The following is a 12,778-nucleotide window of genomic DNA, read 5'->3' as shown; positions in this document are numbered from 1 at the left end:
AGAGAGACAGCTTCGTCTAGTCGTGCATATTGAGCAGCGGAGCAGTTGCTACATAGCAGCTGACATTGCAAATTCAAGTATTCACACTGCAATCACGATGAGCAGCTAACGCGCCGCTGATGAGCTCCTAACAAGGTCTTGGCAAAATGTTCCACAACATGCACTAGCTTTAACCGACTAGATATTTCGATTGTCAAGTGCAGTGCGCATTACTTTATTAGCTTCAATTATTTTCTTCAAGCACACATAATTTGTTCACTAGCTAGTTATGCCTCATTATTTGAAAGCTTCCAGAGCGACTTTTTTCAACTAAAATAACTGCATCCTGTTTGAAAGCAAATCGCACTTCACTGCATCGCATATAATAAAAAGTTGACATATAAGGCAAAAATTTATTTGTCGTATGATTATTTTTCATGTAATCTTTCGAAAGCAGCTTTCAATAACAGTGGCCAAATTGAAATCCTCCAATGCGCAGTGATCTCTGGGTTATTTTCTTTTCGAAATGAATATTGACTAGCCCATTGAATTGGAGAATTAAATCTCCGCAAACTGTTGAACATTCAGCGGCAAAATGTTGACTGAGGAATCGGTTTTATTACAAGAATGTGCACGCGTTAACATTTATGATTATTTTCTCTTGCCAATTCTAACCAATTGCATTGCAATGATTCTTTTTCTTTTTGCACAATGACTTCCACTAATCGATCTAATTTCATGCAATTAGTTTTTATCTTTGAATAATAATAATAATAAACTTATTAATTTAGGCAAAATATAATTTTCAATCCAAAAATGCGCTTTTTACTGACGTATTTGTTTTAACAAATTATTAACAAGTAGATTTTATTAGTCCAACTTGAAGAACGCTTTTAATTTTCGCAGTTTATGAATAGTTTACTTTAAGGTGCATTTTTTTTGTTTTACTGAAAATAATTTATTAATTAAACAACACTGTCATTTCTTTATTATTTATTTGGCGTTAAATCATATGCTCATTATTCATTATGCAAATTTATCATTATTCAGTAAACGGTATTGATAATGATTAGCAAGTTACAAACCTTCATCTTTTGCACAATGTAAACAGGCCAAAGTGATATATGGCATCAGAAATTTGCATTATTGGGAAGATTTTCGTAATATTGATGTCAACCAAATTATTTATTTCACTTTATAATGTTTCCAATCGTTGACTGATTGAGTGGGTTGAAATGTTTAAATTCTGCTGTGCTTGTCAGATTGCTCAATCAAAATGGTAAATATTTAAAAACAAAAAAAGGCAAGAAAAATTTCAAAACGACAAAAAATCCATCTATGCTTTTCGCTGAACAAATACTGATCATGCATATGGTAGAGTAGCATGCATTTGAAAATTGCTCGCAGTTTTGTCGAAGAATTTTCTGTTCATCAGTATAATTTGATTAGGAACTTATCAAGGACAATGGTTGCGTGGTATGCGTCATGGTTATGGAGTGAGGAAAAGTGCTGCATTTTCTGTTGCGGCCAAGTACCGTTCCCGTTCTCACGCGCATGCTTCTTTAACGTCACTGCGGTCCAATCAAGATACAGAGGAAGACGATGACAAAGACAAAAGTGAAAAATTGCACCACTTTGATTTGATCTCTTCAAAATAAGAATCATTTCAATATTTTCACTGTAGGAAGCAAAGACGAAAACAGAGGAGGCTTTGTACTTCGAGCTCGAAGCGAACCGCCTACACGACGCCGATCATTATCTGAACGTTCCATTGCTGTTAAAAGAACAATATTCCAAGGTTTGAGGATAAAAAAGCAAAAATCCACTGGTGACATTGTTCAGCGAATCACCAATGCAACCGGTAATTGTTTTTTTTTATATTTGTCATGTTTTTTTCTTTCTTTCTTTCTTTGCAATTATCACTTTCTACTTTTAAGGATCTATTCGTAGTTCCGGTAGTACAGTGAGTTGGGGAAGTGATGAGTCAGCTTGGACAGGTTACAGTGGTAGCCAGGAACACGAATCGCTGATGTATTTGGAATTTGTGGATCCGAATGCCAACGAGGTATATATGGGTGAATGGAAAAATGATAAACGATCCGGATATGGAGTTTGTGAACGTTCTGATGGACTGAAGTATGAAGGGGAATGGTACAACAACAAAAAATTTGGATACGGTGTCACGACATTTAAAGATGGAACCAAAGAGGAAGGAAAATATAAAAACAATATCTTGTTAACTTCTCAACGGAAAAAGCATTTGCTCTTTGTACGATCGTCGAAACTACGCGAACGCATAGATTCCGCTGTTGCTGCTGCAAACAGAGCAGCACAAATTGCTGTTCAAAAGGCAGATATTGCTTTAGCGAGGTAAGTGCAAAATTATTTTCACAACGCGAACACAATATAAAATAAATCCCCCTCTATTAACAGTGAATATGTAAAATGAACTTTTTATTGAAGTACATTGAGCACCCTGCCATTTAGTTCAAATAATTGAACCATTTGTGTCTGTGAAATAACTTTCAGCTTTAAAAATAGATGCACATGATGTAGAGTATAATTGTTGCTTCGACTAATTATTTCGAGTAAATTTTCGCTACGTAAATAATGTCATTATGATACTTTAATTTATGCAAATAAGTACTATTTTAAATTAAATTAAATTATGATTTGATAAGAACGATGGACATACTTTTATTATTAGTACGAGGCAAGTGACCTTACGCCCTTACTGAATGGAAGTACTTAAGCTGAGCAAATTATGAGCTTAATTTATTTGTGATGAATCCTTTTAAATATTGTTGAAACCTTTGCAAAAATTAAAGAATACTGTTTAAATTAACAGAATTTTTTCATTGTACAGACAGAGTTTTGAGAAAACGTTTGCTGCTAATATTTGCACTTCAGCATGTGATGCAAAATTTGAATAAATTCAGCGATGACAAATACTACAAATTAGAGTGGGCATATGAAATGCTTTTAAATGCTTATACGATTTGGTGATTGCATTCTGTTTCATTCCACAAACAATTTTATACTTCATTCATTTAAGCTGTTGCTTGAGGAGAAAGCATCTGTTTGAGTTTAAATCTAGAGTTACCATACTGCTTCAGTACATCATTATCACAGCGTATCTAAAAATTTGCCTAAAGCAATTGCTCTAAACGTTCGTTTCCTCTTAGATTTTTGAAGCGTTCATTAAATATTGATTATAAAATTTCTACTATCTTTATCTGTGACTTCTTCGAATGTCTAATGATGTTAGATCTTATAATACAAAGTTTTATTTTTATTCTATTCCACGCAATGTTGTAGATCCCTTCTTCTTCTTCTTCTTCTTCTTCTTCTTCTTTCTATTAAAACATCTAGTCTCATAGTTGATTATTTCAAACTAATTTTGTAGAGTTTACTTTGTTGTGAAAAATGCCAAAAATGGTTTCATAGAATCACTAATTCAAGAGCAAGCATATTGACTGAGGTGCTGGACCTTCTTCAATAATTTTGAGCTCCATGCTTAGTTAGTCTGTTTTTTGTGAGCCATTTGTGGCTGTCGTAAAATTACACTTTTATCCGATTGTCGAAAAAGATGACATTTTTAACTGCTCACCTAATTGTAGCTGCCATTCTTTAGTTTTTATCCATTTGCTCCGTGCAAATTATGCAAGCGAGAGATGTTGCTTAATTGTGCGAATGCTATGATACTAAAAATCTATCCAAGCAGTGGAAATTTTGTTTTGACATTCTTAATGAACTTTGGCAAGCGGGATCGATTTTAAACTTCTGTCCTGTAGCTAATGGCCTTGTTGAAAACATATTTAACTAATAAACTCATTTAAAATTCCTGCTGTGCTCAGCTGCGCAACTTTCGAAAATATACCATTATAATCAGAAAAGTGAAATATTTTTATGCTTGAATTACTAATAATTTAATTTATTTTCCATATAAATTACCTAATTGGCCGTAAGATGCAAATGAATATGCATTTGCTTCGAATAAATGCAGCTGTGTGGATTATTTAATCAATGTTTTGGTTATTGTCTTTTTAAATTATTGATGATATTATTTTCGTAAAAGTTTCTGGAAATTTTTACAAAACAGTCCAATTGACACATTTGTTTAACCGTATGATCAGTATAGATAAATAAAAAGAAAAATGAAATAAAATTTTTTGAAGCAAAAATACGATACAACTCCCATATGCATTAGGTAGATTAATGTAATGAGAAATAAATTTTAAAAATTCTTTAAAAGTTTTATCAAACATATTTGCAGAACATTTTTTTCTGAAATTCAATTATCAATTAATTCTTCATGGAGATGCATGCAAATTCTCGAAAATTCTTTTAAATACGTCTACAGGTTAAATGTTCATTAAAAATTGTAAACTTTTATTATCTGATTTTCCTTGTTTTAAATTTAGCCATTGCATTTCATTTCAAGCGCATGAAAATTATTATTCCTAATATCTTGTATATATGATTTGTCCTTTCAGAACCGTAACCGCAGATGACAGAGCAGAGCAAGCTGACTTAGCAATGTTGCAAGCACAGGAAGACAGTGATATTGCTCGAATATGTGCCAAACAGTTTGCTCCAGATTTTCACCAGCCTGGTACATTCAATAATGTTTATGTATTTCATATTATTATGATTCAGTTTGATTTTTAAGTAAAAGTTTTTTTCTACCATCGAAGCCACCGAAGTTTCGATGGAAAACATAATTGCTATAGTGAACAAAATTTGCATGCTTGTTTGTTTGTTTTATAACTGTATGATTTTTAGGAACTGAAATTTTGAAAAAGTATCGCCATGATGCGGTCGCCTCCAACTATTCTGGACAACAATATAATACGGCATCGCGCGCCATGTCGCCTAATCATCGAGGTCATCGTTCTCGATCACTTTATCCAGGAGTTCCGTCGCAGAGTGCCACTGTGCCTGTTCACAACACGCAGAATGCTTCTACGAACCCACACCCACAGTTGCACACATCGCATAGCAACGTACTGGATAGTACGCCCTCTGCTGCAATTAATTCTCTTTATTTTGGTACTAATATGATGAATTTTCTTTTCTTATTAATTATTGCTTCTGAAATGTTGTATTCTATTTTTTAGAAAATCGTGCACATACAAATTATCCAATGGATTCTTCATCACAAGGTAGTTCACGTATGGCTCCAAGCACTTCAACTGCTACAGACAATTCCCAGGCACAGTACGTTCCAAGTTCAATGGCAGATTTACATGCTGCAAATCCGTCGACTTCATTTGGACTTTCCGAACAGCAAAGCTTGCATCCGCAACTCAAACCAGTCAGGCAAACCTCCACCCAACATTTGGGTGTAGCTTCAATTACGTCACAGCATCAGGATAATAAATCAGTTGCTCCTCCTCCAAATGAATTATCCCCAGTCAACCAAGCTGAACTACCGAACAGTTCGGCAGCTGTCAGTCGTACGCCAAGTCATTGTGGCTCTAAACATTCATTGAATCAAATCATGAACGATCACTTTGACCAGTATACGATGGTAGCGAATCCAACTGCAGCTCGATTATACCAGGCGAATTTGAATCGAAATCAAAATACGCTAACATTGTGCGAAGAAGAAAATAATAGAGCAGAAATTTATTCTAATGAGCCGCACACTAGGTTGCACAGTAGTGACACTTTGGTTCGCCGATCCACTTTTGCCTCTTCAAAAGACTGGCGTCGACCGGTATCTGGTGAAGGTACCATACAGCATCATCCGTTTCCTTCGATTGATGAAGCCAGTGACCATGCAGTGCTCTCGCCGAATGATGAGACTCAGCAAGTGCACGCTAATCCTGACAGGCTCACTAGAGGAGGTCCTGTCAGAAGGCAGAAAGGTTTGCTCAATGTTAAAGCTTCTCCTAACTGGGTCGAGCAGTATGACACACGAGGAAGCTTGCCAGATCTTCTCGAGTTGGATAACACTCCACTGCTGTTGACGAGGGAAGAAATTGCACGGTTAAGTTCCCAAAGAAGACAGGAACTATTGCGAAACCGTCAGGAGGCAGAGATGATTCGAAGAAATCCTTTGCGCTTATTTTGTCTTCTGTTTCGTCCAGAAGTAAAAGTGAGTTAAATAGTCTCTATTCAGAATGACACTATTTTGCCATTGTAAAAATGAGTGATCACTTATTTGTATATAAAATTTTATTTCTTGCTTCATTCATTGTTCCAAACTATTTATTATTGGTTTTTACAGTACATTTGAATTATCATAATTGATTGACTTCTTTTTTTAGCTCTTAATTTTCAAATATTGCAAACATGCTATAGATTTCGTATTAATTTTCATTTAACTGTAACTTTCAAATATTAATCTGAAAAATTATTCTCAATTAATTAGAACTGGAAATTATTGGTTGTATACGAGCAAGCAATGTTTGCAATAAATCAGTTTCTGTGTAATTTATGCAGCTACACAATCTGTAAAGTTTGTATGTATATACCTAATTCATTTTACATTCATGATGTGATTCATAATAGTTAATCTATTTAAAATTATTAAAATTGACAGATTATTTCATCGATGCTAAGATTTCTAAGATTCTATTTTAAATGCACTAAGCAATGAATTGAATTATTTATGCCCATTTGACAAGTAAAGCTATGATATTTTTGCTTTTTTAGACGTGGATTAACCGATGGAAATTGCCATTGTTCATTTTGTTGACAAACGTTGTGCTATCAGTGATATTTTACCACTTGTTGACTAGCACAAGATCGGATGAGCCAGACTTATAAATGATAAATGGATGTATTTTGCGTTTTACGATTAAACAGGGCGCCCGAAGCGTGGAAACGGCTTTTTCCAGTAAAGCGTTCTTTTTTACATGCTCAGCAAAGAAAAGAAAGCGATTGGCCAACTGCCTGAAATGGATCTGATGCTCTTTCTAGCATTTAAACACTGTTTGTCGTCTGTTCACTATATTTTGGAAAATCTTATTTCAAAATTTACCAAGGAAAAGATATTTTTAATGAAAAATCGTAACGTTGGTTTTTACAATCCCCAGTCTACGATTCGGTGAATGGATTCAATAGATGGCCTTTTGGGTAGGTGATTCGGTTGCAGTTCTTGTGTTTTGCATTTTTGTACTCCCCGCTTCCAGCTCCCCAAATCTGAATTTAGTAAACATTTATTTATTTATCTACGGTGAAAATTTCAGTTTTTTAATCTTCACTTGTGTTTTTTAATATGTGAAACAGAAAGTTTACACTTTCAAACGTTTTAAAATGAATTCCTAATTCACACTTTCAATAAATCAGATCCATCTGCATAAATTGCTTTTCATTCATCAGCGCATGAAATGTTGAACAATTAATGCATAATTCAGTTAATGAAAAAGCTTTAAACTTTTTTAAATTATTATAAAAAGTAATGTCAAATTTTGTATGTAGAAGGTGTTGCTTGCAAAAATGTTTCGAAAAGGTCATTTAAGTTTCTATTATTTTAGCTTTCTACAAAAGAGGGCATTCATTGTAGCTGACGTTCGTTTTGATAATTTCGCTTCAGCGAACAAAAATAATTAGCAAAGTTGGGTATTATTATTATTATTATTATTATTATTTGCATTGTTATATAGAACTGTATACTGATGATGTATTATAAGCATTTTACTCGTTTACAATCATCAACGGCAAAAAGCAAAACCAAAACTTCAAACACTGAACAGGTAATGAATGGGATAAACATAATAAGTGGAATTAATTATTTTTAAAAAGTCTATAAATAATTCAAACAAAAGTATTTTTTAGAATTTACCAGATCATATACGTAAATGTTAATAATAAATGAAAAGATAAACGTTCGATTCAAGTTGAAAGAAGTCGTTCACAAACCGCCGCAAGCGGCACATCCTCCACAGCTGCCACATGAGCCACATGCTCCGCATGAACCACACGCTCCAAACGTAGCTCCGTCAGTGAATTGACAAGATGAATGCATTAGCAGAGGAGCCACTGTCAGGTACCAATGAACATTTTGAATTTTAGATTCTTCAGTAGGCTTAGGAACTGCGGCATAAGTTGTAGCCAAATACTGATTGCTCGGGTTTTCTCTTGCATAACCAGCTGCAACCACCAGTGGCCACTGGTAGCATTTATAACTAGCACCACTGTGATGAACTTTATCTTGAATTTTATCAGGATTGCACAGAACAAAAAGCAGCGCTGTCGAAAAAGCACAACAAGCATATTCCGCAACGTGGATAGAGTTGCATTTCATAGATACCGCGTTCAGTGCAGTTTGCAAATCTAAAACTTTTACTGTAGAAAAAAACGTACAATCGCATATGCATATTTATGTGTAAATACGTTCGAATAGGGAAATTTTTAGTCCACTTTTCCCGGGCAGTTCAAAACTTTGCACAACATTGGAAGCGAAGTCTACTGCTTCAACTTTCAAATAGCCAGGACACTGCACAGATTCCATTTTATCTAAAATAAAAATGAAGCACAATTTATATTGTATAAAAAATAAGTCATGTGGAGCTAGCTGTGAAGTTTTACAATTTTCACATTACAATCACACTTCAGTTTAATGATAATGCTTTTTAATATTAAACACTAAATTCTTTCATACCTGATTGACCAGTATTGCTATTTTTTAAAAATCCAATCCATTTCGCTTTTATTATGCCAAAATCACCACAATTATTTATCACAACCATTGCTCTTTCTTTAGCAGATGAAATATTTGGTATATAAGACTAAAAATAAAAAGATAAGAGAATAACCTTTTTCTAGTTAATGGGTTTGGGAAAATTTTTTGAAATGATGATAAATACTGCGTTGCTTTCAACTTGCGCAATTGCTGGCATTGAATCAGGTCCAACCAAATGCGAGGCAGCCAACAATTTGCTATTACTGTCATATATCAAAATTGCAGACAACAACGATACTGCGCAATGAATGACTTGTACAGTGAAGTGAACATTTTTTCGCAAGTCGACCAGCCTGTAAAATGATGCCAATTAATTAATAGTTTTGAATAATTTTTCACTCTGAATATACTTGTGAACTGCAATCCATGCTCGCTTTGAAGAATTCCAACCGTATTTATTTAATGAAAAATCATGACACAATTTAAATAATTTGCAGTCCGGTTGAACACTATGCAAGGTGAATTTTCCCAGCTCGAACTCCAGTGAATAATTCGTAAATACGCTAGCCAAGAGGCACATTTTTATTGAACTGTGAAGTTCTTTGTCTGAACTTTGTTCACTTCGGTCAGGTCTAAGCAAAATGTTCACTGCACATTTGGCAGATCGTGGATCCGTTTGTGAAATAAGTTCGCCTAAATTCAAAGTGCCGTTCAATTTGATCACGCGTCTTCGTTTCAAAAATTCCTTGTCATAAAGCTCCAAGTTGACGTGAATCGCTTTCAAATCACACGAATTATAATTCAAAATTATTGAACTTAACTTTTTGCCCACTTCACTTGTATCACTATAAATAATAAGATTTCGATTTGTTCTTTGTTTAGCAGTTTGTTGGTCTACTTCAGCCTGTAATTCAACCATTTTTTTTGAGCCATATTTAATTTTCAGCCGTACATAGGCTCGTTCCGTTTCAAGATATTTCAAAGCCAAACTTAGTATGTTCAACGAACCTGTTTCGATAGATTGAAAATCGAATTTCTTAAAATCCAGATAACAGGGAGCAACATGCCCTCTATACATTGCTCCCTGTCGCCAGTAAGATTCTCCGGGGAAATGGTGCATCCATAGTTTTCTTGTTAATGATTCTCCACGCAGAAGTTTTGAATCTGGTGATCGATCATTAACCGAATCATCGTGAATCCATATTTTTCCAAACCATTGTATTGCGTCATCTGAATAAACTTTTGGATGCACCTAAGTAAAAGTTTCCATAAATTATTCAGCAGAAGCGAATTGGATGGATTTTTTCCTTAATATGTTAAAAAAATTTTTTAAGTTACTACCTACAGAACAATGAAACTGCAAATCTTTTTTCTTTCTTTAATCTATTTTGTGACATTATACATTGAGCAGCGAGGAAAATTAAACTGATGATACTGTAGTAATTAATACTGAGAAGAACAAATTTAACTGTTTACATTTACATTTTTGCGCTAAAATATTTTTGAAATAATTTTCAACATGCCTGCGTTACCTGATGAGCATGCCATACAAGATCAAAATCATAGCACGGAGTCAGGAATTCATTTGGATAATGAATCTTTAGAAAAACGAATTTTTTATACCGATTTACGGCTTCTTCCAAATACTTCATGGAGCTGTAATGCGGCAAGAATGTTTGATAACCAAAGTCACGTTGACGCTTCACGGCTGTGAACAAATCGTATCCAGTTTCACCAGAATTATATATGCAATCATGAGAATGCTTGAAAAATTCATCCAGGTCATACGGTTCACCTGCGCTGAATGAATTCCACATCTTTTTCGAAAAGTTATAACGTACTTGCATTTCACTTGTGCTGATTAATTTATGATCAATTATGCGGCCATATTGAGTAATGCAGTGCTTGTTATAATACTGAGGGGCTAGCATGTGCGTGTGCCAGACCATGTAAACATCCAGTGGAGGCAAAATGCCTTCACTGTTGTTTACTTCTGCCTAAAGCAAAAACTGCTCTCATGAAAAAGTGCAATCTCAATTTAAGTCATGTAATTGTCCTGCAATAAATAGCACGCTTCATTCAGCAATGCATCATTTCAGATCAAACAATAACAGCAGCTCATTTGAATACGGAAAATAGCAATACTTGAAGCTTTTGTTTAGAGAACAAAGTCGGGGGCAAAAGCTACTTACTTGCAGGTAGTGTATTGGAAATATTTCAGTTTTTAACGGGTTTAAATTTTATAATAACATTCCACTCAGACTGCGTAATTCAACATGAAAATAAGCTCAACTATTGTTGTTGTATAATAAAAATAAAAAATTGAAAGTTGATTTATTACTTGCAAATGAATAGGTACGTACCATCATTGGTAACCAAATACGTTCATATCGGTTAATAGCATGCAGTATATTCTTTTCTTCATAAAGAATTCCTGAATGATGGTTGAAAAGCTTGAGCAAATTGTGCTCCAAAATAGCAATTTCCAAAAAATCAAGAGACGAGTTAATATCATCTAGAGAAAGCTTTGGACTTGTCAAAATTATAGATGATGAATGATTTTTATCTGCTTTATTGTTTTCTTCTTCTTTCGATTGTGAATCCATAGTTGGGCAGTCCAATCAGTCACTATTATCAAATTTCCTTTTCCAATTTTTGATAATTTCTCTTAAACTATATTTTCTTTGTATTGTTCTGAAATTGAAAACGTTCACAACTGATGAATAATAATAAAATGAAATAAATTAAAAAATACTCATCATGTCGGTCATGTGATTGATGAAAAGCAACCAGTGAAGAAGTAATTAAATAAAGACTGATAAAACAAATTTATTTTTTAATCATCCTCAATGAGAAATTGAATGCGTTTTATTCATTTATTTTTATAATCTAATAATGAAAGTTTCAGTTAATATACGTAGATTTAATAATTTTGATAAGGCTGTTGTTAATTATTGCAATTTTCTTCTTGCACAAGAGTGGACAAGTTGCGGAAGTGAATGAAAATTAATACCTCTACTCGGATTGTTTTTGCGAGGCAATCGTATAGTGAGATCGGCTAAGCTAATTGTAGCATAATTATTGTGGAATAAATGAAAAATAAATATCAAATTAAATAAATGTTAGCATATGTAAGCAGTTTGCTAGACATGATTTTGAATGAGTAATAACAGTGCACAGTTGTACTCGATTTACAAAACTTGGTTGGGTTGTTGGGAAAAAAGATCTTGTAAAGTGAGTGCACTGCCGGACAAGAAGGTCAATATTCATATTATATGATTTTTATTGTTAAAATATTCAGATAAAAGTGAAACTTCAACAGAAGTTTTGAAAAAAGACTTAAAATATAATGAAATTAAATAAAATTAAAAAATACGTCAATAAACAAGAATAGAAGAAGTTACATTTATCTTTGTATGCTGTGTTTTTAGGCTTTTAAATATTTTTGAAAAGAACAGCTGACATGCTTTTTTAATTCGTATTCACTTACATTTGAACTGCATGATTGTTTTTTTAATGCAGTAGCATAAGTGAAATTCTTTTCAATTTTGTTAATTTTAACGAATGTTTATTTTTCAATTTGAAACTTAGATCATAGCATGTGTAGTATTTGGAAAAAAGCATGTATTATTGATTAATCAGTAAATCCTATTAATAATCTTCATACAAGTAAATAATTAATTTGAATTTGTTGTTGAATTAATTATTCCAAATCAAAAAATTCTAAATAATATACGGAAGAGATGACTAATTTTAAAATATTTTATTTATAAAAGCAAGCTTTATATTGTTTTTTTATAAGTGACTAAGGAATGTGTATTCAACCAAATTTTGGCGATCATTATTTGCATTTTCAGTGAAGCATAAATTAAAATTGTAGCCATGTCAAATTTGATATATAAACTTTCAAAATATGGAGCGGTTCATTTTATAAATTTAAATAAAAATAGAATATTAACTGTTTCGACTTACACAAAGCAAATTATTTGCATAAAGTGATGGAGCTGAATTGGTTTGTAAAATGCGCACGATCACCCTGCACGCCTAATTTGAATCGAAAAGATTCCCGTTATAGAAGAGAATTATTGGTGAGCGCCTCCAGTCCGTCCAGCTCTCAGATGAATGCTAATAGGCAACAATCGATGAAGCAACCTGACGCGACAG

At 33.4% G+C, this 12,778-nt stretch overlaps 2 protein-coding genes across 2 annotated transcripts; one reads left to right on the top strand and one right to left on the bottom strand.

Annotated features, from left to right (window-relative positions):
* Positions 1-1,457: 1,457 nt before the first annotated feature.
* On the top strand, positions 1,458-6,756 carry Tsp_05315 (conserved hypothetical protein). The gene is made up of 8 exons (XM_003371595.1): positions 1,458-1,596; positions 1,664-1,840; positions 1,944-2,349; positions 4,256-4,342; positions 4,476-4,594; positions 4,765-5,031; positions 5,100-6,082; positions 6,643-6,756. Exons 1-8 carry the CDS (start codon positions 1,458-1,460, stop codon positions 6,754-6,756), a joined length of 2,292 nt encoding a protein of 763 aa, XP_003371643.1.
* A 256-nt stretch (positions 6,757-7,012) lies between these two features.
* On the bottom strand, positions 7,013-11,220 carry Tsp_05316 (conserved hypothetical protein). The gene is made up of 9 exons (XM_003371594.1): positions 10,978-11,220; positions 10,246-10,611; positions 10,147-10,212; positions 9,025-9,866; positions 8,799-8,967; positions 8,594-8,720; positions 8,326-8,448; positions 7,852-8,265; positions 7,013-7,131 (listed from the first exon to the last, which is right to left on the bottom strand). The coding sequence occupies exons 1-9, from the start codon at positions 11,218-11,220 to the stop codon at positions 7,013-7,015; spliced, it is 2,469 nt and encodes an 822-aa protein (XP_003371642.1).
* Positions 11,221-12,778: the final 1,558 nt, after the last annotated feature.

The sequence above is a fragment of the Trichinella spiralis genome (assembly GCF_000181795.1).
Source record: "Trichinella spiralis strain ISS 195 chromosome Unknown Scfld9, whole genome shotgun sequence".
Lineage (NCBI taxonomy): Eukaryota > Metazoa > Nematoda > Enoplea > Trichinellida > Trichinellidae > Trichinella > Trichinella spiralis.
The sequence above is the reverse complement of the archived record's forward strand: the minus strand, read 5'-3'. Positions and strand labels throughout refer to the sequence as shown.

Coding starts and splice junctions, on each gene's coding strand:
- Tsp_05315 (XM_003371595.1), top strand. CDS start 1,458: ATGCGTCATGGTTATGGAGTGAGGAAAAGTGCTGCATTTTCTGTTGCG. Junction 1,841..1,943: donor GCGAATCACCAATGCAACCG/GTAATTGTTTTT, acceptor CCGGTAGTACAG/TGAGTTGGGGAAGTGATGAG. Junction 4,343..4,475: donor TCTTTTAAATACGTCTACAG/GTTAAATGTTCA, acceptor TTGTCCTTTCAG/AACCGTAACCGCAGATGACA.
- Tsp_05316 (XM_003371594.1), bottom strand. CDS start 11,220: ATGGATTCACAATCGAAAGAAGAAGAAAACAATAAAGCAGATAAAAAT. Junction 10,612..10,977: donor GTATTTGGTTACCAATGATG/GTACGTACCTAT, acceptor TTTTTGCTTTAG/GCAGAAGTAAACAACAGTGA. Junction 7,132..7,851: donor AGGATGTGCCGCTTGCGGCG/GTTTGTGAACGA, acceptor TACTAAATTCAG/ATTTGGGGAGCTGGAAGCGG.